The 25,722-nt window shown below is 43.2% G+C and overlaps 3 protein-coding genes and 1 long non-coding RNA gene across 5 annotated transcripts; 1 reads left to right on the forward strand and 3 right to left on the reverse strand.

The window, feature by feature from the left end:
- Positions 1–505: 505 nt before the first annotated feature.
- On the reverse strand, positions 506–2,664 carry LOC116724550 (tripartite motif-containing protein 35-like). 2 transcript variants are annotated; one of them, XM_032570311.1, is made up of 2 exons: positions 2,512–2,664; positions 506–2,434 (listed from the first exon to the last, which is right to left on the reverse strand). In XM_032570311.1, the coding sequence occupies exon 2, from the start codon at positions 2,415–2,417 to the stop codon at positions 1,035–1,037; it is 1,383 nt and encodes a 460-aa protein (XP_032426202.1). In that variant the 5' UTR covers positions 2,418–2,434; positions 2,512–2,664; the 3' UTR covers positions 506–1,034. The 2 variants fall into 2 exon arrangements, with proteins under 2 accessions (XP_032426202.1, XP_032426201.1); XM_032570310.1 differs by having other exon boundaries at positions 2,506–2,664.
- Positions 2,665–14,207: 11,543 nt separating this feature from the next.
- Positions 14,208–16,334, reverse strand: LOC116724553 (nuclear factor 7, brain-like). The gene is made up of 2 exons (XM_032570317.1): positions 16,103–16,334; positions 14,208–16,031 (listed from the first exon to the last, which is right to left on the reverse strand). Exon 2 carries the CDS (start codon positions 16,012–16,014, stop codon positions 14,641–14,643), a length of 1,374 nt encoding a protein of 457 aa, XP_032426208.1. The 5' UTR covers positions 16,015–16,031; positions 16,103–16,334; the 3' UTR covers positions 14,208–14,640.
- Positions 16,335–20,971: 4,637 nt separating this feature from the next.
- LOC116724551 (nuclear factor 7, ovary-like) lies at positions 20,972–22,796 on the reverse strand. The gene is made up of 2 exons (XM_032570312.1): positions 22,662–22,796; positions 20,972–22,590 (listed from the first exon to the last, which is right to left on the reverse strand). The coding sequence occupies exon 2, from the start codon at positions 22,571–22,573 to the stop codon at positions 21,191–21,193; it is 1,383 nt and encodes a 460-aa protein (XP_032426203.1). The 5' UTR covers positions 22,574–22,590; positions 22,662–22,796; the 3' UTR covers positions 20,972–21,190.
- Positions 22,797–24,193: 1,397 nt separating this feature from the next.
- Positions 24,194–25,265, forward strand: LOC116724697 (uncharacterized). The gene is made up of 3 exons (XR_004340252.1): positions 24,194–24,909; positions 24,980–25,042; positions 25,113–25,265. It is a non-coding gene; the product is annotated as an uncharacterized LOC116724697 (long non-coding RNA).
- The last annotated feature ends 457 nt before the right edge of the window (positions 25,266–25,722 follow it).

A 25,722-nucleotide genomic window follows, 5' to 3' on the forward strand; every position in this document is an offset into this window, starting at 1 on the left:
TTAATAAAACATAAATGAAGGGATTTCAGGCCAACCTGAGTTTATGTTTCATAACCAGAGCTTCTGTGGACGGCGGATTTGTTCCTCTATAATATTTCAAGAATCATGTTGACAAAGTCCATCAGAGTTTTTACCTGAACTTTGACCTTCCTTTCATCATTCATCATGTTTTTCTAGTTGCACAGGAGATGAAATGAAAGTTACTCTGGAATGAAGCTAAATAACAACCAGAAAGTCAAAGTTGATCCTAATCCGGCTCATCGCTGAGCTCCTTCCTTTGCTTCTTGTTTTTGTGGAGCTACTGGGTCTTCATTCCCCACAGGATCCATTTAGACGCCTTGTTTTGATTTCTTCACATCTCTCCATCTTTAAAGGCCTGAGGGCGGCGTTCCTCCACTCTGACCAATAAAATCAAGTCTTCTTCCATCAGAAGGAGTGAGAGGAAACATTAATGCATCATTTACTGATGATGTTTAATCTGAAGCATCAATGAAAAGAAACTTGATCATTTTATCTGTTTTTATTGGTTTTATTTTTGCTGTTTCAGGTTAACAAGAGACATTCATGAACAACAAACATTTGTTCCCATAAACCAGCTGATATATTTGTTTACATGAAATTCTTCCAACATTAACAAGAAAAAAAAATCTTCAGGTTTTAAACGGCTAATAATCTACAACATTTATGAAAACAATAATTATTCAACCAGAAGGAAATATATTGCTATGTGGATACATGTTGTGATAGTTTTCATTTTCTAAACTTCACAAGTAAAATTGAAAGAGCAAGTTTTCAATAACCAAAATAACAATTTATTTACATCAAGTCGTTGTAAATAATAAATAACGTTCAAAACATTACAGTGGAAAAAACAGAAAAAAATGAAAAAGTCCCCAGATGATCAGATCATCTCCAGTTTCCTGATTAAAAACAGATTTTAAAATTGATATTAAGAAATTCAACAAAATATCAATCTATCAATCATCTGATCAATAATGTTTCATTTGGACTTTTTGTTCTTCATGCTGAGATCATCAGAGCTGCTGTTTGATCACTGAGATCTTCATCGGTAGAATCTTTACTGTTTCATACGTGTTGAAATATGGAAACATCTTGTCAGTGAAGGTGTGTGTGAAGGTGTGTATGTGTGTGTTAGTATCCAGATCAGAGAAGGACAGCTTTCCTCTGTCCCAGTCCAGATTCACTCTGATCCTCTGGAGATTCTTCTGGACTGAGAGACGAGTGGAAGGAGCTGAAGGAGAACGTGCTGAGTATTCACCTTCATAGAACTGTATGTAGAACCATCCAGACTCTATGCCTCCCTTCCCCTGAACAGACTCTTCTATCACACCAAGTATCCAGAATTTACTGTCTCCAACATCAACATCCCAGCTGTGGTTCCCTGAGTTAAAACCATCAGAACTCAGAACAGACCACCAATCAAATCTCTCTGGATTATCAGGAAGCTGCTGTTTCTCTCCTGCAGTCAAACTGGTCAGATCTTCAGACAGATGGAGGTTTGGACGAGCCGTGTTTGGGTCCAGAACCAGAGGAATGTAGGTCACCATGTTCTCCATGTTGCTCCAGATGTTGAAGGCCAGGTTGCCCAGATGTTTGGCCTGGTCTATCAGAGCTCCTGAGGGCAGCTGTGGATCCTCCAGCAGGGGGCAGCGCTGGACTCTTTCCACTGCAGCCTTGTAGTTGTGCAGGAATGAGACGTCTTCAGCTCTCAGCTCCTCCTCTGTGGCTCTGACTGTGTCTGAAAGAGCTGCTATCTCTCTGCTCAGAGCCTCCATCTTCTCCTTCATCATCCCTCTCTTCTGCTCCTCTTCCTCCCTCAGTGCAGCCAGCCTGGCCTCCTCTTCCTCTGCTAGAAACTGATGAAGCTGCTTAAACTGCTCCATAATCTGCCTCTCTGTGTGTCGGGCCTGGACCTTCAGGTGTTCTGCTGTCTGATCAAACTCCTCCTGAACTTTCTTCCTGAGCTCCAGCTTCTTCTTTAAAGGCTTCAGAGTTTCCTGAAGTTTCTTCTTGTGTTGCTGAGCAGCTTCATCGATGGGTCTGAATCTGTGATTGGTGTGTTTTTCTGAATGACTGCAGATGACACACACTGGCTGCTGATGGTCCAGACAGAAGAGTTTGAGTTTGCCAGAGTGCAGAGAGCAGAGATCCTCTGAAGCTCTCTGCTCTCTCTGCTGTAAGAAAGACTCACACAGATTCTTCAGAACCAGATTACAGGGAGGATCTTTGATGAACGATATTGTGTTACAAACTGGACACTCTCTTGCTGGTTTCTCTCTCCACCAGTTATTCAGACACTCCTTACAGAAGCTGTGGCTACATGACAGAAGAACCGGATCCTGAAAGACGTCCTGACAGACCGAACAGCAGAGATCCTCCTCTAACCTGGAAGCCATTTTGTCTCTGAGTGAAGCTGAAAACACAGCAGACAGAAAGTTAAACCAGGAAGTCAGTTTCCCTCCTGCAAAAACTTTATTTTTTTACTTTTACTTTGGTTTCCTTGGTTTTCCTCCAGCAGCAGTCTGTGTTCCAGCGTCTGGTTCCTCAGTTTTCTCTCTGGTCGCCTTCAGTCTGTCCTGAGTCGGTAGTTTGGTGGAAAGCAGGTGACACAAATGATCCTGAGTGTTTTCTTGATGCGTTTTTCTCTCTGAACTATTTCCTGTTCTTCCTGTTTTTCAAAGGTTCCTGTTTGAATTCCAGTCTTGAGACATAGATGTGGCGCCCTCTGGAGGATTTCATGTTAATCTGCAGTTTTAGGAAAAACTCTACAGTACTGGAGATGAAGGCAGGACCTTAAACTGGTTCTTTCAAAGCCTCTCCTTTGCTCTCCTGGTGGTTTGATCAGGATCATTTTCAGGCTGAAAGATCCAGCCATGTTTCCTCTTCAAAGCTCTTTGCTGATGGAAGGAGGTTTGGACTTCAAATCTCTTGATGCACGGCCCTGTTAGAACGGCCCTTAGCGGCTGGTTTACAGAGGAGTCTTGAGGCAGAGAAATAGTGCAGACCAACCAGGAGTTTATTCTCCAACATTTAACACATAGACAATCCTGCTTACAACGGCCCTGGGTCTCAGCAGCAACCACACCTACCAACCTGCATTGTGGCCAACATGCAGGTTTTTATAGATCCTGGCTGCTCCAATTAACAACCCCACCAAGAAACAGGGTCAAACTAAATACATACAAACAAACAATCTTGAAAAAACAACCAAATCTTCAGCATAATATTAACAAACACTCTTCATTTTAAGCAGCCATTTCATTTCTAAAAATACCTTTCTATAAATATAAATCCAATCATTAAACTTCTAAAAGGCGTAGTTCTATCGCTCCCCCTCTTCCATCTGCATTGGTCTCTTCTGGAACCTTTATAAGGTGCTCAGGCCCCCGGGGAATCTTTTAGCCTGAACACCCTGCAGAGGAAGAGACAGAGGTAAGCCACATCTACACAACATTTCTGTGCATTTCAAACAGTAACAAGTAGTGATGGCCAAATGAAGCCTCATGAAGCAGTGAAGCTTCCGGCCCGCTGCTTTGCCCAAAGGTTCGTTACTCGGTGGTTCATTCATTTCTCACTAGTCACATCTGCTGTTCAAACTGTGGCAGCCTTGTCACTCAGACAGACATATTTAAAAACAATTAGTAAATGCAATATTGTCACAAAATTTTTGTCAAACTCATGTTTAGTAACAGGAGAGTCAACTAAATCCTATTTAACTAATCTTTTTTAGTTATTAAAATGATTTGTAGTCAATCCTGGTATACGTTGACTGTCAGTGGCTGTTTCTTTTGTCATCGACTGATTTGACAGACATTTGTTTTACTGTACTCGGAGTGCAGTGCTTGTTCTTTTTGTTCTTCATGCTGAGATCATCAGAGCTGCCGTTTGATCACTGAGATCTTCATCGATAGGATCTTTACTGTATTATTAGTGTAAAAATATGGAAACATCTTGTCAGTGAAAGTGTGTGTGAAGGTGTGTATGTGTGTGTTAGTATCCAGATCAGAGAAGGACAGCTTTCCTCTGTCCCAGTCCAGATTCACTCTGATCCTCTGGAGATTCTGGACTGAGAGACGAGTGGAAGGAGCTGATGGAGAATATGCTGAGTATATACCTGAATATAACTGTATGTAGAACCATCCAGACTTTATGCCTCCCTTCCTCTGAACAGACTCTTCTAACACACCAAGTCTCCAGTATTTACTGTCTCCAACATCAACATCCCAGCTGTGATTCCCTGAGTTAAAACCCTCAGAACTCAGAACAGAGCAGTAATAGTCAAATCTCTCTGGATTATCAGGAAGCTGCTGTTCTTCTCCTGCAGTCAAACTGGTCAGATCTTCAGACAGATGGAGTTCTTTACCAGCCATATTTGGGTGGTCCAGATGTGGTCCATGTTGCTCCAGATGTTGAAGGCCAGGTTGCCCAGATGTTTGGCCTGGTCTATTAGAGCTCCTGAGGGCAGCTGTGGGTCCTCCAGCAGGGGGCAGCGCTGGACTCTTTCCACTGCAGCCTTGTAGTTGTGCAGGAATGAGACGTCTTCAGCTCTCAGCTCCTCCTCTGTGGCTCTGACTGTGTCTGAAAGAGCTGCTATCTCTCTGCTCAGAGCCTCCATCTTCTCCTTCATCATCCCTCTCTTCTGCTCCTCTTCCTCCCTCAGTGCAGCCAGCCTGGCCTCCTCTTCCTCTGCTAGAAACTGATGAAGCTGCTTAAACTGCTCCATGATCTGCCTCTCTGTGTGTCGGGCCTGGACCTTCAGGTGTTCTGCTGTCTGATCAAACTCCTCCTGAACTTTCTTCCTGAGCTCCAGCTTCTTCTTTAAAGGCTCCAGAGTTTCCTGAAGTTTCTTCTTGTGTTGCTGAACAGCTTCATCGATGGGTCTGAATCTGTGATTGGTGTGTTTTTCTGAATCTCTGCAGACGACACACACTGGCTGCTGATGGTCCAGACAGAAGAGTTTGAGTTTCTCAGAGTGCAGAGAGCAGAGATCCTCTGAAGCTCTCTGCTCTCTCTGCTGTAAGAAAAACTCACACAGATTCTTCAGAACCAGATTACAGGGAGGATCAGCTTTAGAAGATCAAAAATGTAAACTTTCTATCAAAATGCCATTGTTTACTGAATGACACTTCATGAAAACAGTCATAAGCATTTTTATAATGACTCCTTCAAGTTCATCACAGGTGTTATGTCATGTTTATGTCAGTCTTATGCAGGTCCCTTCAAATAAAGTGTCACCACTTTTCTTATTATCAAAGATTTGGAGCAAGAAAAGGAAATATTTTGATACACATTTGTAAACACTGTTTACAAATGTTTGTTTAGTTGCGCAGGTATTTTAGTCAAAAAATGATCATAAGAGACCCCGAAAGAGCCCAGATCCAGAGGTCAACCTGAACCAGATGACGCCTTTGCACAAGTAAAGGTGAGCAATAACTTCTAGAGAACTGTAAAGTAGTGTGGTCAAGGACCCACAAGGTGAACAAAAAACAGCATCAGTCACAAGGACCTATTATGCAAATTTCACATTTTGTATGTCTTTGGATTTCCATTTTTATCTCTACTGCTTCTAAGAATAATCCAGCCACTTACCAAAGAAATTGAGCTACTTTTTGGCAATAAGTTTATGTTTTTTGGTGTCTGGAAAATGAGCCATTTCTATACCCTCTGTATTGTTAAGTCACATTCCCTGCGCACTGACCTGGTACCTAGCAACTGGAGCAGAGTTTTTCCGTGTTACCTAGCAACCAAGCTGATCTCCAACCAGTTTAATCAGCAACGTATGATGTAAAAGACAAGAGTTTTGTTGTTTACTTAATACCCAGAAACCACTTGCTGCATTCTTACTGGTTGGGCAGGAGGTTCCACTTTTGATTTTCAAGATGTACGAATCTGTTTGCAGATATTTTCATGTGTGAGTGTAAAAGTTGAGTCAGGCGGTGTGGCCACCAGCAGCTGACATTTTGCAAAAAATATCCCAACTTGTTCAAGGAAGCATGATAGATCACCATTAAATTATGTGTGACATTTATTGACAGGAACACTAAAATAAAGAATAAAAGGGTTGACTTGCTAAGAGCAGTTAAGTAGAAACCTCTTTAATTCTGCTGATTGGTTATTTCCAAATTGAGGGTCTATGTGGTGCAAATCTCCTAAATTTGGAGTGTAGTGGATGTTTGTTTGAAGTTCATTGAGAAAATATTGTGTTTTATGCTGGTCTAAAATGAAGGTTAAAGAGGCCCAGTTGAAATCCCCTGGAAATATTTTGTCTGGGTGGGAGAAGCTCCCCCGTTGTCTGACTAAACAACAGCACAATGATTGGCAATCCGAGTTTAGTGTCCCTGTAGTTGAGGACCACTAAATGATTTTGAGTTGTAGCCCCTAAAATACTGCATTTAATCAATTAATTAAGTGAAAGGGAAAAGACAGTGGTTGCATATACTCTTAAGGACGCAGTATGTCCAGTATACTGAATGTCCTCTGTGAGGTTCGGAGACCTTTGAGTCCTGTTTGTGTATGTTGGACAGAATGTATGTGTGAGTGTGTGGCTGTCCGTTGACAATGACTATAACTTGATCGTTGGGTCCCGGAGTGTGAATCTTGGACAGAGTGTGTGAGTGTGTGGCTGTCCCCTGACACTGAGTGTAACTTGACAATTGAGACCAGAAGAGTATATGTTGGACAGAATATGTGTGTGAGAGTGCGACTGTCCCCTGACTGTGAGTGTAACTTGATCTTTGAGTCCAGAAATGTCAATAATGGACAGAATGTGTGTGTGAGTGTGTTGCTGTCCGTTGATGATCACTGTAACTTGATCGTTGGGTCCCGGAGTGTGAATGTTGGACAGAGTGTGTGTGTGTGTGTGTGTGGGTGTGTGTGCGTTTGTGTGTGTGTGTGTGTGTGTGTGGGTGTGTGTGTGTGTGTGTGTGTGTTTACCTGTCCCCTGACACTGAGTGTAACTTGATCTTTGAGTCCGGAAATGTCAATAATGGACAGAATGTGTGTGTGAGTGTGTGGCTGTCCGTTGATGATCACTGTAACTTGATCGTTGGGTCCCGGAGTGTGAATGTTGGACAGACTGTGGGTGTGTGTGTGTGTGTGTACCTGTCCCCTGACACTGAGTGTAACTTCATAATTGAGACTAGAAGAGTAAATATTCGATAGAACATGTTTGTTGTTAAACAGTTTTATTGAGGAATCAGACATGAAAATTGAAGCATCAACAATACACATTTGTTCTTTATGTTTTGATGTGAACATAAAACATAAAGACAATACAAAATCAAAACAAACCAAAAGTGATATAAATAAACAAGGACATTCTCAAGACCCACCCCCCACCCTTTTCCCTGGGACTTGCATCTTATCACACTGAGAATCAAATCAAATTCTCTTCAAATATAGTTATCAATATATTCCTGCAGGGGTTGTCAAGTTCTGTTGAATCACTTTAAGTTATTTATTAATGAGAACCGTAATCTTAAAAAATCAGTGATCAAATGTCTCATATATCATTAAATACTAAGACATGGTTTTCCTTAAAAGGTTAAATCTGAAAATGGGACACATTTTAGAAATCAAGATTTGCAGCAGATTGAAGCAATGTTGAGTCTGAAGCATGCATTTGGTACAGTCTATAAACACCAGTCCCAGGGGAAAGTGGAGCAAATGAAGTAAAACTGCAAAAACTAGCAAATATCTCTTCATAGAACAAATTAAAGTGGGTTGACTCTTTATCTGTGGCTCTAATGTCCTTAAGGTGGTCAATTAGCCAGACCACAGGTTTCACTTCACAAAAGCTCCAGACCTCAAGGCCTTTTCCAGGACTCTTTACCAGACTATCAGGACTGATATGTGATACACAGAACTTGACTCCCAAAGTTTATTGTGGTAAAGTTGAAACCTTGGTCGCAGTGTTATCAAGACAAGTGGCCAACAAACAACAGGCTCGGGACACCTCTATTGCACCCAAAGTGAAGAGGGTTCAGCTCAGGGTCATCAAGAGGAAGTGCTCAGAGCCCAGGTAGACCGATCCTTACCAAGTCACCAAAAGAACCTCCCACACAATGAGGCTGAAGGGCAAAGGAGACACATGGTTTCACTGGAAACCAGTGTGGAGCAGCAGAAGAACCACAGCACCCACTAACTGAGGTCCAGGAGGAGCTGAACCAGCCAGTTTAGAGCAAAAACACCAGACAAGGGGCAGAATAATCCCCTCTGGTGGTGCAGAGTTTGTCAGGGCTGTCTACCGTAGACACTGAAGAAAGAAGTCAGCAATAGACAACGCTGGAATGGAGGAGGTGAAACAGTTGCTCTTCTTCAAAAAGTGACAAGTTATCAGCACAAACCATTAAGAGAAAGATGTGAAATTATGCAGCTACACATATTGCCAGACATTTTATTCTAGGTTATCTGTAATAGGTTAAACAAAAAAATAATCACCAGATGAGCTCTACACTGCATGGAAGTTAAGTCAGGCAGAAAAGTCTGAGATTTCCTTGTTACAAAGTCATTAATCACAAGTAACTTGTAAACTTCATCTGTTTGTATTTATTTTATTCTTTGCGTAACAATTATGTTTCAGGTGAATTTCACACATTCATAAACAATGATCATTTGTTCCCATGAACAGTGATGGCATAGTTACTTTGAAAAAGTAACTTAGTTAATTACTGACTACTTGATTTGGAAAGTAACTAAGTTACATTAAAAGTAACTTTTTTAGTTACTTTCAGCAGCTGCTAACAACAACGCTTCGCCACTTGTGAAAATGGCATTGATCTTTGCCAATATTTAATTGTAAGCTATTTTATAATAGTAACATCAACAATGTATCTCCACTTATAAGGTTGAACTGATTTTTTATGGGTTACAACAGTACAAAAAAGTTTGTAATTTGTGTTTGTTTTTGTGTGTTCCAGTATTGTCAGGAAAACTCTAAAAAGGATTTTAAAGCCCTATCCCCCCTCCTCATGCGGCTCCACAACTCAGATGGCTGCACAGATTTGTGGCACTTATCTTAACATTCTCCTCCATGGGCTGCCACCTTATCGTGGTGGAGGGGTTTGAGTGTCCCAATGATCCTAGGAGCTATGCTGTCTGGGGCTTCATGCCCCTGGTAGGGTCACCCAAGGCAGACAGGTCCTAGGTGAGAGACCAGACAAAGAGCAGCCCAAAGACCCCAATGATGAAGGAAAACTTTGGACTTGGTGTTCCCTCGCCCGGACGCGGGTCACCGGGGCCCCACTCTGGAGCCAGGCCTGGAGGGGGGGCACGATGGCGAGCGTCTGGTGGCCGGGCTTTTACCCATGGAGCCCGGCCGGGCTCAGCCCGAAGAGGAAACATGGGCCCCCCCTCCCATGGGCCCACCACCCGTGGGAGGGGCCAAAGGGGTCGGGTGCAGTGTGGGATGGGTGGCAGCAGAGGGAGGGGACCCTGGCGGTCCGATCCTCGGTTGCAGAAACTGGCTCTTGGGACGTGGAATGTCACCTCTCTGGTGGGGAAGGAGCCGGAGCTAGTGCGTGAGGTCGAGAGGTTCCGGCTAGAAATAGTCGGTCTCACCTCGACGCACGGCTCTGGTTCTGGAACCAGTCTCCTTGAGAGGGGCTGGACATACTTCCACTCTGGAGTTGCCCAAGGTGAGAGGCGTCGGGCAGGAGTGGGCATACTTGTTGCTCCCCATCTCGGCGCCTGTACGTTGGGGTTTACCCCGGTGAACGAGAGGGTAGCATCCCTCCGCCTACGGGTGGGGGGACGGGTTCTGACTGTCGTTTGTGCTTACGGGCCGAACGACAGTTCAGATTACCCACCCTTTTTGGAGTCCTTAGAGGGGGTACTGGAGAGTGCTCCTCCTGGGGACTCCCTTGTTCTGCTGGGGGACTTCAACGCTCACGTGGGCAATGACAGTGAGACCTGGAGGGGCGTGGTTGGGAGGAACGGCCCGCCCGACCTGAACTCGAGCGGTGTTCTGTTGCTGGACTTCTGTGCTCGCCATGGATTGTCCATAACGAACACCATGTTCAAGCATAAGGGTGTCCATATGTGCACTTGGCACCAGGACACCCTAGGCCGCAGTTCGATGATCGACTTTGTCATCGTTTCATCGGATCTGCGGCCGTATGTCTTGGACACTCGGGTGAAGAGAGGTGCGGAGCTGTCCACTGACCACTACCTGGTGGTGAGTTGGCTCCGGTGGTGGGGGCGAAAGCCGGTCAGACCTGGCAGGCCCAAACGTGTTGTGAGGGTCTGCTGGGAACGTCTGGCGGAATCCCCTGTGAGACGGAGCTTTAACTCCCATCTCCGGCAAAACTTCGAACACGTCCCGGGGGAGGTGGGGGACATGGAGTCTGAGTGGACCGTGTTCCGTGCCTCCATTGTCGAGGCGGCCGATCGGAGCTGTGGCCGCAAGGTTGTCGGTGCCTGTCGCGGCGGCAACCCTCGAACCCGCTGGTGGACACCTTCGGTGAGGGATGCCGTCAGGCTGAAGAAGGAGTCCTATCGGGCCTTTTTGGCCTGTGGGACTCCGGAAGCAGCTGATGGGTACCGGCGGGCGAAGCGGCATGCGGCTCGGGCGGTTGCTGAGGCAAAAACCCGGGCGTGGGAGGAGTTTGGAGAGGCCATGGAGAAAGACTTCCGTACGGCTTCGAGGCGATTCTGGTCCACCATCCGGCGTCTCAGGGGGGGGAAGCGGTGCAGCACCAACACTGTTTATAGTGGGGATGGTGTGCTGCTGACCTCTACTCGGGACGTTGTGGGCCGGTGGGCAGAGTACTTCGAAGACCTCCTCAATCCCACCAACATGCCTTCCACTGAGGAAGCGGAGCCTGGGGACTCTGGGTCGGGCTCTCCAATCTCTGGGGACGAGGTCGCCGAGGTGGTTAAAAAGCTCCTCGGTGGCAGGGCCCCGGGGGTGGATGAGATCCGCCCGGAGTTTCTTAAGGCTCTGGATGTTGTAGGGTTGTGTTGGTTGACGCGACTCTGCAATGTCGCATGGACATCGGGGGCAGTTCCCCTGGATTGGCAGACTGGGGTGGTGGTCCCCCTGTTCAAAAAGGGGGACCGGAGGGTGTGCTCCAATTATAGAGGGGTCACACTCTTAAGCCTCCCTGGCAAGGTCTATTCAGGGGTCCTGGAGAGGAGGGTCCGTCGGATAGTCGAACCTCGGATTCAGGAAGAGCAGTGTGGTTTTCGTCCTGGTCGTGGAACGCTGGACCAGCTCTACACCCTCGGCAGGGTCCTGGAGGGTGCATGGGAGTTCGCCCAACCAGTCTACATGTGTTTTGTGGACCTGGAGAAGGCGTTCGACCGTGTCCCTCGGGGAGCCCTGTGGGGGGTTCTCCGGGAGTATGGGGTACCGGGCCCTTTGATACGGGCTGTCAGGTCCCTGTATGACCGGTGTCAGAGTCTGGTCCGCATTGCCGGCAGTAAGTCGGGCTCGTTTCCGGTGAGAGTTGGACTCCGCCAGGGCTGCCCTTTGTCACCGATTCTGTTCATCACTTTCATGGACAGAATTTCTAGGCGCAGCCAAGGTGTTGAGGGGATCCAATTTGGTGGCCTTAGGATCTCATCTCTGCTTTTTGCAGACGATGTGGTCCTTTTGGCTTCATCAGATCGTGATCTGCAGCTCTCGCTGGAGCGGTTCGCAGCCGAGTGTGACGCGGCCGGGATGAGGATCAGTGCCTCCAAATCCGAGGCCATGGTCTTGAGCCGGAAAAGGGTAGAGTGCCTTCTCCGGGTCAGGGGGGGTGTCCTGCCCCAAGTGGAGGAGTTTAAGTATCTCGGGATCTTGTTCACGAATGGGGGAAGAAGGGAGCGGGAGATCGACAGGCGGATTGGCGCAGCGTCTGCTGTCAAGCGGGCGCTGTACCGGTCCGTCGTGGTGAAGAGAGAGCTGAGCCAAAAAGCGAAGCTCTCGATTTACCGGTCGATCTACGTTCCCACCCTCATCTATGGTCATGAGCTTTGGGTCATGACCGAAAGAACGAGATCGCGGATACAAGCGGCCGAAATGGGTTTTCTCCGTAGGGTGGCTGGGCTCTCCCTTAGAGATAGGGTGAGAAGCTCAGTCATCCGGGAGGGACTCAGAGTAGAGCCGCTGCTCCTTCACATCGAGAGGAGCCAGTTGAGGTGGCTCGGGCATCTGGTCAGGATGCCTCCTAGACGCCTCCCTGGTGAGGTGTTCCGGGCACGTCCCACCGGGAGGAGGCCCCGGGGAAGACCCAGGACACGCTGGAGGGACTATGTCTCTCGGCTGGCCTGGGAACGCCTCGGGATTCCCCCGGAGGAGCTAGAAGAAGTGGCTGGGGAGAGGGAAGTCTGGGCCTCCCTTCTGAAGCTGCTACCCCCGCGACCCGACCTCGGATAAGCGGAAGAAGATGGATGGATGGATGGATGGATATCTTAACATTAATAATTTTAAAGGCATTTAGTTGCACAACTTTATGGACTCATTCATTCGTGGCTGTTCTCACGTTTATTGCGCTGTTCATATTAGTATCTATGTTTGCAATTTTCTGGAGCGCAACGCAAACCTGGACATCATTCGCAGGTAATATATTAACTCAACCTTAACAAAGACACAGCGGGACGGATCATCCAGGAATAGATAGACCTGGGAGGCCTGACTAAAACTAACTGGATGTCAGACACATTCTCGGGTTTATTATGAATTTCTGCTTATTTCTAAGCCAAAAGGAGAAACTTCACGTTCAAAAACAAGCCCACGACTCATTAAATTTGCAAACGACTTAAAAACAACAACAACAACAATCAAAGCCGCCTGTAATAATCGGACTTGGCGACAGAAACTCAAAATAGTTCCTGTTTTTCCACCAACAAAATGCGCATCTACCTTTTCCCTGCTGATACTGTCGCATAGAAACGGCGATCACTTGACAAGACGCGTAGAGGAAATGCAAATAAATTCCTAAGTGATTTCGATACATAACTGTAGTCTGACTACTGGGTTTGAAATAGCAACACGTTAGATTACTCGTTACTGGAAAATAGTGGTCCAACGTCAGTAACGCGTTACTTTCTGGCATTACTGCCCATGAAGAAGCTGACATTTGTTTCCATGAAATTGTTTCAAAGAGAACAAGAGCAACATAAAATCCCTGAAGGTTTGGATTGGAAGCAGCTCATTTGCACAGACATATTTAGCAACCAAAAGGAAAAACATAATTTCTTTTTCTGAAAAACAGTCCAGATGGTGAAGTTAAAAACTTTCATGGAATAGCAAATCCATATTTTTGCAAACTCTGATTTTATAGGCACTTTTAAAGTCTTGAGCTAAATATTTTCTCTGTAGCAAATGTATTTTACATTTAAGTGCTGTATTGTTTGCTACTGTGTATTATTCCTGAAAGTTTGTATGTTCATTTTTCAGTTTTACCCTACTCCAGCTGACTTCAGTAAAGAATCAAAGGAAGCCATCTTGTCTGTGGTCATTTTGGAGAGTTTATCTGAATGTCGACTTCAACAAGGCAATGGAGGTTGAGGACATGACAGAAATAATACAAAGATGGCAACGAGGCTAAAGAATGCTAAAGAACATTTTATTTGTCGCACATAAATTATGCTTTTTTGGGGGCCATTTTTGTTCTTCCCAACTTAAATCAGTGCCAACAATCATCCTTGGTCCTCCAGAGAACCTAATTGATGGCCCTTTGCCTGCTGACACCATTTAATAAAACATAAATGAAGGGATTTCAGGCCAACCTGAGTTTATGTTTCATAACCAGAGCTTCTGTGGACGGCGGATTTGTTCCTCTATAATATTTCAAGAATCATGTTGACAAAGTCCATCAGAGTTTTTACCTGAACTTTGACCTTCCTTTAATCATTCATCATGTTTTTCTAGTTGCACAGGAGATGAAATGAAAGTTACTCTGGAATGAAGCTAAATAACAACCAGAAAGTCAAAGTTGATCCTAATCCGGCTCATCGCTGAGCTCCTTCCTTTGCTTCTTGTTTTTGTGGAGCTACTGGGTCTTCATTCCCCACAGGATCCATTTAGACGCCTTGTTTTGATTTCTTCACATCTCTCCATCTTTAAAGGCCTGAGGGCGGCGTTCCTCCACTCTGACCAATAAAATCAAGTCTTCTTCCATCAGAAGGAGTGAGAGGAAACATTAATGCATCATTTACTGATGATGTTTAATCTGAAGCATCAATGAAAAGAAACTTGATCATTTTATCTGTTTTTATTGGTTTTATTTTTGCTGTTTCAGGTTAACAAGAGACATTCATGAACAACAAACATTTGTTCCCATAAACCAGCTGATATATTTGTTTACATGAAATTCTTCCAAAATGAAAAATAATACAGAAAGACTCCAGGTTTGGATAGGAAGCGGCTCATTTGCATAAAGCAATAATAGAGCAACCAAAGCAAATACATTATATTTTGGATTTCTGTCCAGATGGTGAAGTTGAAAACTTCTAGGGAATTATAAATCAGTTTTTGCAAATTCTGCTTATCAATTATTTTTGTTTTTTTATTTTGTTTACCAATAAAGCAATGCTGTGTCGATGGCTGGGTCCATGTTGTGATGGTAGTTATTTAAAACCAATCAATCAATAATGTTTCATTTAGACTTTTTGTTCTTCACGCTGAGATCATCAGAGCTGCTGTTTGATCACTGAGATCTTCATCGGTAGAATATTTACTGGTTCATAACAAGTGTCGAAGAATGGAAACATCTTGTCAGTGAAGGTGTGTGTGAAGGTGTGTATGCGTGTGTTAGTATCCAGATCAGAGAAGGACAGCTTTCCTCTGTCCCAGTCCAGATTCACTCTGATCCTCTGGAGATTCTGGACTGAGAGACGAGTGGAAGGAGCTGATGGAGAATATGCTGAGTATATATCTATAACCAACAATCCAGACTCTATGTCTCCATTCCTCTGAACAGACTCTTCTATCACACCAAGCCTCCAGCCTTCATTGTCTCCAACATCAACATCCCAGCTGTGATTCCCTGAGTTAAAACCCTCAGAACTCAGAACAGACCAGCAATAATCAAATCTCTCTGGATTATCAGGAAGCTGCTGTTTCTCTCCATAAGTCAAACTGGTCAGATCTTCAGACAGATAAAGTTCTTTACCAGCCGTGTTTGGGTCCAGAACCAGAGGAGTGTAGGTCACCATGTTCTCCATGTTGCTCCAGATGTTGAAGGCCAGGTTGCCCAGATGTTTGGCCTGGTCTATCAGAGCTCCTGAGGGCAGCTGTGGGTCCTCCAGCAGGGGGCAGCGCTGGACTCTTTCCACTGCAGCCTTGTAGTTGTGCAGGAATGAGACGTCTTCAGCTCTCAGCTCCTCCTCTGTGGCTCTGACTGTGTCTGAAAGAGCTGCTATCTCTCTGCTCAGAGCCTCCATCTTCTCCTTCATCATCCCTCTCTTCTGCTCCTCTTCCTCCCTCAGTGCAGCCAGCCTGGCCTCCTCTTCCTCTGCTAGAAACTGATGAAGCTGCTTAAACTGCTCCATAATCTGCCTCTCTGTGTGTCGGGCCTGGACCTTCAGGTGTTCTGCTGTCTGATCAAACTCCTCCTGAACTTTCTTCCTGAGCTCCAGCTTCTTCTTTAAAGGCTCCAGAGTTTCCTGAAGTTTCTTCTTGTGTTGCTGAGCAGCTTCATCGATGGGTCTGAATCTGTGATTGGTGTGTTTTTCTGAATCTCTGCAGACGAAACAAACTGGCTGCTGATGGTCCAGACAGAAGAGTTTGAGTTTCTCAGAGTGCAGAGAGCAGAGATCCTCTGAAGCTCTCTGCTCTCTCTGCTGTAAGAAAGACTCACACAGATTCTTCAGAACCAGATTACGTGGAGGATCACTGGTGAATGATATCGTCTTACAAAGTGGACACTCTCTTGATGGGTTCTCTCTCCACCAGTTCTTCAGACACTCCTTACAGAAGCTGTGGCTACATGACAGAACAACCGGATCCTTAAAGACGTCCTGACAGACCGAACAGCAGAGATCCTCCTCTAACCTGGAAGCCATTTTGTCTCTGAGTGAAGCTGAAAACACAGCAGACAGAAAGTTAAACCAGGAAGTCAGTTTCCCTCCTGCAGAAACTTTATTCTCTTACTTTTACTTTGAATTCTTTGTTTTTCCTCCAGCAGCAGTCTGTGTTCCAGCGTCTGGTTCCTCGGCTCTCTGTTCTCCTTGTTCTGTCAGTCGGTGATGAAGGTAATCCTGAGTGTTTTCTCAATCAGTTTTTCTCTCTGATCTTTTTCCTGTTGGATTTAAACTCTTGAGACTCTAAATATCAGAGACGATGTTTCGCTGTATCATGTCCTGGATGACACCAAGTGCTGCTAATCCACCTCATTTGCTTTTGCTGCTCCTCTTTAAATCTGTTTGGTCAGAAAAGACAGTTTGAACTTCCTCCTCCTCTCTCTGCTCTGCCTACATGAAGCCTCTGTTTGAGCTCCTCCTGGATTTGGGGTCATAGTTCAGATTTTATCTCAGGTTTTGTGAGGTGTTTTTACAACAAGGTGCAGCTGAACCTTGTTGTAAAAGCAAGAAATGTATCCAAAGTGCAATAAGGATCATTATGTAATTTCCTTCTTCCGAGAAGCTGTTAAACTCTACAGCTCTGCTGTTTTTTTACACATTTAATTCATTTAACTTAAAGTCTAAATGTTTACAAACTTTCTAAGTTTCTCAAACTATTTTACTCTCTTTCATATTTCTTTAAACCTGGGTGTTCTATATTCGCTACAGTATTTTTCTTATGATATAAATTTATTTTATCTTTTATGATTTTATGATTTTTACCTTTGTGTGTGAGTATGCACGCTTCCACCAGTTTCTCACTTTGCTGCTGGTAAACCTGAATTTTCCCACTGAGGAACAATAATTAACTTTTCCTCCAGAGCCAAACTGATCCTCTCAGGCCGTAGCGCTCCAGATTCTTGATTAATATTTCATGATCTATTGTATCAAATGTGTTTTTAAGTCAATAAATTCCCCAACAGCAGGTTTCTTTATATCTATTGAACTGGTTCCATCTTCTATTAATTGAAGAAATGCCATCACTGTGGATTTTAGGGACACTCTACTGACTCTCATAGGTGCATTAAAACCCTCATCATGTCCTTCGGTACTGTTGTAGATTCTGTCTTTTCCTCTGTCTCTTTTAGCATCTTTTACCTGCTTCACATGCTGACGCTTACATAACCATGTTCAGACTGAAGCTGATCAGACTGCCCTTTAGGGAGGAAACAGATTGCAGAGAAGAATAAAAGCTAAACTTGCTACAGTCTTTGCTTCACCTGGTTTCATCCATAAGGTGAGCTGAGTGACGCCCAGCGCTGGACGGGGAATGAAACTCTGTATCTGATCCATTTGGATCACATGTATGGATGGTAACATTTGATCATTAAAGCCTATTTTTATATATAACCAAATCTCATTATTTCTCAAGGTAATTTACACTGAGAGGTTCTGGTCGGGTCCTGAACTGGTTAACGAACCTGGTGGTGCAGAGACAGAAGCCAATGAACTCCAACAGCAGCGCAGTTCGTGTCATAACGCTACAATATCTGGATCCTAACAATCAGTGTTTGTAATAATGAAACGTATCAGACATGGAAAACAAGTTTTTATTGAAATTAAACATCTGATCCCCACAAACTCTTTTTGCACATTAAGTTGTCTGGAGTCTTCATAGCGAACCAACACAATGTGTTCACTGAACTGCACAGGTCACTGCACCTGAAATGACAAGTAAAGCTTATTAATATGCTGCTTATTAATCTCTGTTTGGGTTTGTATACTTCTGTGTTTTTGCTGTTCATTTTTTATATCAATTATGTTTTAGTTCATGTTTTGTTTAACTCTTCTTGATTATTTGCTGCTACTGATTTTTGTTAAATCTTTCTCATTCTTGTGTTTCTTTATTTCAGCCCTCATAGTGTTTCTACTTTCTAGTTACTCTATATTTAGTTATTCTTTTATGTCTGAGTTTAATCTTCCTTTGTGACTCTAGTTTGGTTATTTCTTCCCTACCAACAGCTTCCAAGTGGCTGCACAGAAATAACTTAACAAAAGCAATCAAAATTAGACCAGAGGAATAAAGCATCTGTTTTTGTCTCGCATGATTCGGATCAAGCAAATAAAAATATTAAAATAACCAGCAAATACAATATGGAATAAAACAAACATTTACTAAAGAGTAAAAGATACTTAGACCAACCCATTAAAACTCAATGAACCTTAAACTGCTTAAATGTCATACCATGACATTCCATGGGATTTGACTAGGCCACTTGTCAATCGTTGCTCTTATTTCAGGGCTTTAGGTCACATTACTGCTTTAAAACTCAATAAAACTGGTTTTACAGCAGTAATTAGTATCAATTAATTTTTCATTTTGAACTAAATTTTTTGTATGAAAACTGGATTTAGCTTTTCCATTTTTCCAAAATTAAAATTTGCTTGTATATAAAGCAAAACCTTTGTTCCCATGTTCAAAAGTTAAACATGGGAGTGGCAGCATCATGCTGTGGGGACGGTATCATGTTTCAGATGGAGGCTGTAAAATTCTTGAGGCCTAGAATTCATAGTTTTGACTCTAGAATAAATCAAACATGGAGGCTTCGGTGTAGTTTCGTTACACGATGACAAAGGCGGCCATCTTGTAAGAAGAAATCCTCGATTTGTTGATGTGTTCTTCATCCTGCCTGACAGAGGGAAACGTAGCTCGTCTGCAACAGAGAATAATGTGAAACTTTTTATAGTTCTGTTTTTCCTTTAAAGGTAAGTAAACAAACCTTTCTGGATGGATAATTCTGCATGCAGCTGCACAGAGAACCGTACAGCCAAGCAACAAACCGAGGTAGAGGGCCGGTCCAATCTCATAGCTGAGGAGTCGTGACTGAAAAGTATATTTGCTCATCATCTTGATGTTCTGACGTAACATGTCACCTTAGCTCAGTTTTGATGGATCTGCTTTGATGTGTAAAACGTCACTTTGTTCATGTATAAACAGTAACCAGCCACGTCTGAGATGCCTGGTGGAGGAGAAAGTCTTGATGACACTTTAAAGACGCCAAATGACAACAACTCTTTCCACACAGGCTTCAGCTGATAGGTTTCTCTCCTGTGTGGACTTTCTGATGACTTTTCAGTTTTCCACAGACTCTAAACCCCTTGCTGCAGTGGCTACAGACATTTGGCTAAGCCAAAGCTTTAACTGATGTGGTACACCGGGGTAATGTCGCTCCTTATTTATAACTCTTCATCTAGCAAAGTAATGGTGAAATATTATTTCAATCATCACCCAAGACCAAATCTGGACACATAAAGTAAGTCGTGTTGTATTTTATAATCATTTTTTGCAGCACACCACAGAATACAGGATGGCACTGGCAACCACAGACTCACAGAACATCCTGATCAATGTCCGGCAGATGTTGAAGGACTTCAGCCGCCTCAGAAAGTAGAGGAGACTTTGGCCCTTCCTGTTCACAGCGTCAGGGTTCTTCAGCCAGTCCAGTTTTTTGTCAATGTGGACTCCCAGATATTTATAGTTCTCCACAATGTCCACAATCCTGGTTCTCCTCCTCAGATCCACCACCAGTTCCTTGGTCTTGGTCACATTGAGCTGCAGCTGGTTCAGCCCACACCATGTGACAAAGTTGTCCACAGCAGCCCTGTACTCCGTCTCATCACCCTCAGTGATACAACCAACCACAGCTGAGGACTTCTGGAGACGACAGGTCTCAGTGCAACAGCTGAAGTCGGATGTTCCACCTGCATCGCTGTCAGTTTCTGACCCAGTAGAGCCAGACGGACGGTGCTGAATGCACTGGAGAATCAAAAACATAATTCTCTCCGGCTGGTCCAGGGGAGCGTGAACACGGTTCAGCAGGAAGATGATGGCGTCCTCAACTCCAAGTTTGGGCTGGTAGAATAACTGCAAGGGGTCTAAGTGTGGTTGGACCAGAGTCCGGAGCGGCTCCAGGACGAGTCTCTCCAGGGTCTTCATGATGTGGGAGGTCAGCGCCACAGGCCTGGAGTCCTTGGAGTCACAGGGACGCTGCGTCTTTGGTACCGGAACAATGCAGGATGTTTTCCACGTCACAGGGATCCTCTGTAGGCGAAGGCTCATGTTGAAGACATGTGCTCTGTTTCCCTCTGCTGGACTGGAAGGTGTACTGCATGTAGTCTCATTATTCACATTAGAAACCTTTTAATTTTTATTAATATTAGTGGTAAATAATTGCAGTAAACTGTAATAAACTTATACAGGTTGACATATGGCCAGACTTTTTATTGTAGGTTATCTGTAACAGGTTAATATAACAAATAATCACCAGATCAGCCAACATTGTATTGATGTAAAGTCAAGCAGAAAGGCCTGAGTTTTTCACATCTTGATGTTAGAAGGACTTTTAGCTGCAGATGCACGAAGCCATTAATCCCAACAAACCTGATCATTTTATCTGTTTTTACTGGTTTTAGTTTTGCTGTTTCAGATTAACAAGAGACATTCATGAAATATAATAATTTGTTCCCATGAAGCAGCTGACACATTAGTTTGCATGAAATTCTTCTAAATGAAGAAAACCATAAAATAACTTCAGGTTTGGATTGAAAGCAGCTCAATGGAACAATAATAATGTAGCAAACAAAATGAAATAAATTATTTTCTGGATTTCTGACCAGAAGGTGAAGTTGAAATAATAAATTTATGTTGTTGCTAATTCTGCTAATCTTGGATTTTTGTGTTCATTTATTTTGTTTACCAGTCAACAGTGCAGTGCAGATGGTTGGACGCATGTTGTGATGGTAAAATTGTTTTAGTTTTCTAATCCTTTATAAATAAAACGGAAACAGCAAAAGTTCATGAACTCACTGCAAGATTATGGTTGAAAAACAAAATACACTTTTATTAGCTACTAATATATTTATTAAGCTTTCAATCATCTGATAATAATTTATTTACATCAAGTTGTTGTAAATAATAAACAACGTTCAAAACATTACAGTGGAAAAAACAGAAAGAAATGAAAAAGTCCCCAGATGATCAGATCATCTCCAGTTTCCTGATTTAAAACAGATTTTTAAAATAATATTAAGAAATTCATCAAACTATCAATCATAAAACCAATCAATCATCTGATCAATAATGTTTCATTTGGACTTTTTGTTCTTCATGCTGAGATCATCAGAGCTGCTGTTTGATCACTGAGATCTTCATCGGTAGAATCTTTACTGTTTTATTACTGTAGAAATATGGAAACATCTTGTCAGTGAAGGTGTGTGTGAAGGTGTGTATGTGTGTGTTAGTATCCAGATCATAGAAGGACAGTTTTCCTCTGTCCCAGTCCAGATTCACTCTGATCCTCTGGAGTTTCTGGACTGAGAGACGAGTTGGAGGAGCTGATGGAGAATATGCTGAGTATTTACCTGAATATAACCATATGTAGATCCATCCAGAATTTATGTATCCCTTCCTCTGAACAGACTCTTCTATCACACCAAGTCTCCAGCCTTTACTGTCTCCAACATCAACATCCCAGCTGTGGTTCCCTGAGTTAAAACCATCAGAACTCAGAACAGACCACCAGTTATCAAATCTCTCTGGATTATCAGGAAGCTGCTGTTTCTCTCCTCCAGTCAAACTGGTCAGATCTTCAGACAGATGGAGTTCTGACCCAGCCGTATTTGGGTCCAGAACCAGAGGAGTGTAGGTCACCATGTTCTTCATGTTGCTCCAGATGTTGAAGGCCAGGTTGCCCAGATGTTTGGCCTGGTCTATCAGAGCTCCTGAGGGCAGCTGTGGATCCTCCAGCAGGGGGCAGCGCTGGACTCTTTCCACTGCAGCCTTGTAGTTGTGCAGGAATGAGACGTCTTCAGCTCTCAGCTCCTCCTCTGTGGCTCTGACTGTGTCTGAAAGAGCTGCTATCTCTCTGCTCAGAGCCTCCATCTTCTCCTTCATCATCCCTCTCTTCTGCTCCTCTTCCTCCCTCAGTGCAGCCAGCCTGGCCTCCTCTTCCTCTGCTAGAAACTGATGAAGCTGCTTAAACTGCTCCATAATCTGCCTCTCTGTGTGTCGGGCCTGGACCTTCAGGTGTTCTGCTGTCTGATCAAACTCCTCCTGAACTTTCTTCCTGAGCTCCAGCTTCTTCTTTAAAGGCTCCAGAGTTTCCTGAAGGTTCTTCTTGTGTTGCTGAGCAGCTTCATCGATGGGTCTGAATCTGTGCTTGGTGTGTTTTTCTGAATCTCTGCAGACGAAACAAACTGGCTGCTGATGGTCCAGACAGAAGAGTTTGAGTTTCTCAGAGTGCAGAGAGCAGAGATCCTCTGAAGCTCTCTGCTCTCTCTGCTGTAAGAAAGACTCACACAGATTCTTCAGAGCCAGACTTACAGGTGGATATTCTTTAGAAGATCTCCTCTTACAAACTGGACACTCTTTTACTGGTTTCTCTCTCCACCAGTTCTTCAGACACTCCTTACAGAAGCTGTGGCTACATGACAGAACAACCGGATCCTTAAAGACGTCCTGACAGACCGGACAGCAGAGATCCTCCTCTAACCTGGAAGCCATTTTGTCTCTGAGTGAAGCTGAAAACACAGCAGACAGAAAGTTAAACCAGGAAGTCAGTTTCCCTCCTGCAGAAACTTTATTCTCTTACTTTCACTTTGATTTCTTTGTTTTTCCTCCAGCAGCAGTCTGTGTTCCAGTGTCTGGTTCCTCTGTTTTCTCCCTGGTTGCCTGAGTCGGTAGCTTAGTGGAAGGCAGGTGACACAGATAATCCTGGGTGTTTTCTTTATGAGTTTTTTTCTCTCTGGGCTGTTTCCTGTTTTTTTTCCAAAGGTTCCTGTTTCAATTCTGGTCTTGAGGCAAAGATGTGGCGCCCTCTAGTGGATTTCCTGTAAATCTGTGGTTTTTGACAAAACACTTTAGTCCTGAGATGAAGATGATGTTTGATGTGAAGGGAACTTTTCCTTCTAGTAAAGAATCTGGTTCAGAATAAGAAATGTTTTGATGCAAATTTGATTAATTTTCTGACATTTTTATATTATGGCTAAAAACTGAGATGCTGTAATTGCAGAAAATACTGTAAATGTAAACCAAAATAATGTTAAGAAATTCAGAAAATTAAAATAAAAGCCTTGAAAGTATAATAGAAACCCAGTATTGATAATCCTCCATTGTTGATGGAGGATTATCAACAACACTTTCATGTTGTTTCAAATACTTAGAAACAGGTTTTATTGCACCTCCATGCATTGATTTGTTCTTGGATGGTTCAGAGTCACTGAAGGTCATCATGATGTAGAGCTGAGTATCATCTGCATAGCTACTCTAGCTAATCTTATTTAGCTAACCTGAGCTAACAGGATCACGTATGTTTTAAATAAGAGGAGCCCCAAGATGGAGCACTGAGGGACCCCACATGTGATTTTTGTCAACTCTGATAAAAACGTACTTTTTGACAAAAAGAAATTTCTGTTGATGTGATATTTTATTGTAAACTGATTGATTACCAGTACAAACACTTCAGAAACATGTTGAATCTGATTATTTTAGGTTTATATACATTTCTAAGTTATGGTTCTGAACCCTCTCTGGGCTCGTTTTACCGTTCCAGCCGTTTGATAATGTTGCTAAATGCAGCGATGCAGGAGGTCTCAGGTTATCCGACACTCAAAGCCGAGCGCTAAGTGATAAAGAGATCAGCTGAATTTATTTATGGCTTCCTGTCCAAGGTGGGAGTCATCATGGCGGCCACAGACTCCACACCTGATTGATCACTTTCTGCTCCCACAGCCTCATTTTCCACCAGGTGTCACAAGTTGATCCGACTTCTGTCTTATTGGGCCTCAGCTTTCATCCCTGCTTACCTCTAATCATTCACCTTTCTGCATATCACTGTTTTGGTGCAACGCTGTGTAATAAAGTCATCATTTTGAAGTTTGAATCCAGATTTCCACTGTATCTGAAGCATTGTCCTGTTCTTCTGAACATTTTTGGTTCCCCGTGTGAAACATTGAAATTAACATACAGTGGGGAAAAAAGTATTTAGTCAGCCACCAACTGTACAAGTTCTCCCACTTATGAAGATGAGAGAGGAATTTATTTGCAAATTATGGTGAAAAATAAATATTTGGTCAATAAAAAAAGTGAATCTCAATACTTTGTTATATATTTTTTGTTGGAAATGACAGAGGTCAGAGGTCAAACGTTTTCTGTAAGTCTTCACAAGGTTGGCACAAACTGTAGCTGGTATTTATACCTCATTATTCTGGAGCCTCTAATTGGTTTCATCTTTTATAATTACTTTTCTAATGAGAAATCACAAACAATAAGTTGTTAATTATCTCACATTTTCTGGCTTCTTTAATGTCTTATTTACACAATTTGTCTTATTTGTGTTTAGAGGGAATGTGGTTTCTGCTTCACACTGGATGATCTTATAAAAAACATTTCTCAGTTTAAATCCAGCCCTGCTGTTTATAACCTACCAGCTAACAGCAGTTATTATCCTACTGGATTATTGTGAGGTTTGATTTTACTGTTAAATGGAGAGAAAAGAAACCAAACATTTGACATTTGTCTATTTTTTTATGAATTTATGGCAGTTTTTAAACATAAACCCTGGAAAAGATGGATGGATGGATTGATTGATTCTCAAGGGCAAATTGTTTTTTGTTTACAAGCTACTTCTTCTGAGGTTTTAAATTTCCATAATACAAATATAGGAACCAAGGAACATTTAAATCCTGGATGAGAAAGTAACAGGTGGCACCACTAGGTGTCGCTCTCTCTACCTGAGCCTGAGCCTCCATAAAAGGGAAGCTGGAAGGATGGTGGCCAAGGATCAGTTTCCTGTGTGTGAGACCAGCTGTGTGTTGGGCCCACGCTGTTTGCTGGCTGTGGTAGGTTGGGGGAAACTGGTATAAAGTGATTATTTTAAGTAAGTTGTGCTGATGTGGTGTTTTTATACAGGACTGCATTGTTGATGGTGTTCAGCTGGTAGCGTTACCTGGGCGTGGTTGTTGGACGCCGCAGGTCGGTTTTATACATTGGTCTTTTTTAATCTGAATGAATTGTGTGTTTATATATTGTTTTTATTTGCTAGGGTTGCACCAGATCGGCTACACCAAGGTTTGATCTGAGAGTGTTGATTTATGCGATGCAGGTAGGCAGTGTTTTAATGTGTTTTAGGTTGATTTGATTAAAATGATTTAATAAGCATTTAGTAATTTCTGTGTTTTTGTTTTACAGTTTTTGCACTGCCTCCTGCTGTGTTTTAGCGTTTATTTTCCGTTTTTGTTAGTCCGCCCAGTTAGGATTGTTTTTCTTCTTGCAGTACTTGTGAGGGCGGGCTAACAACCTTTCATTTATTTAGTTTGTTTTGTGTTTTGTTTGTTTTGGGGCACTTCCCTGAATACTTCCATCCTGTTTGGTGTGATCCCCATGTCGGGCTGACAACGAACGGATAAAGCTGGCGGGGAATCATTTTCATGTATGCAACAATAAATATTAATAATTCACTTAAATCCGGTTGTTGTTTATTGCGCTTTGGCTGGAAGCAGCTATAACAAAAGAAAACGATCTTTCCTGATGACAAAGAAACAAAAGATTTTTAAAATCATATAAGGAAATCTGATTTTAATGAGAACATTAATATTTATGTCTCTAAAACACATCAGATCCCTGATAAACTTTCACCACTAATGGGTTTAATT

The sequence above is a fragment of the Xiphophorus hellerii genome, chromosome 8, assembly GCF_003331165.1.
Source record: "Xiphophorus hellerii strain 12219 chromosome 8, Xiphophorus_hellerii-4.1, whole genome shotgun sequence".
NCBI lineage: Eukaryota > Metazoa > Chordata > Actinopteri > Cyprinodontiformes > Poeciliidae > Xiphophorus > Xiphophorus hellerii.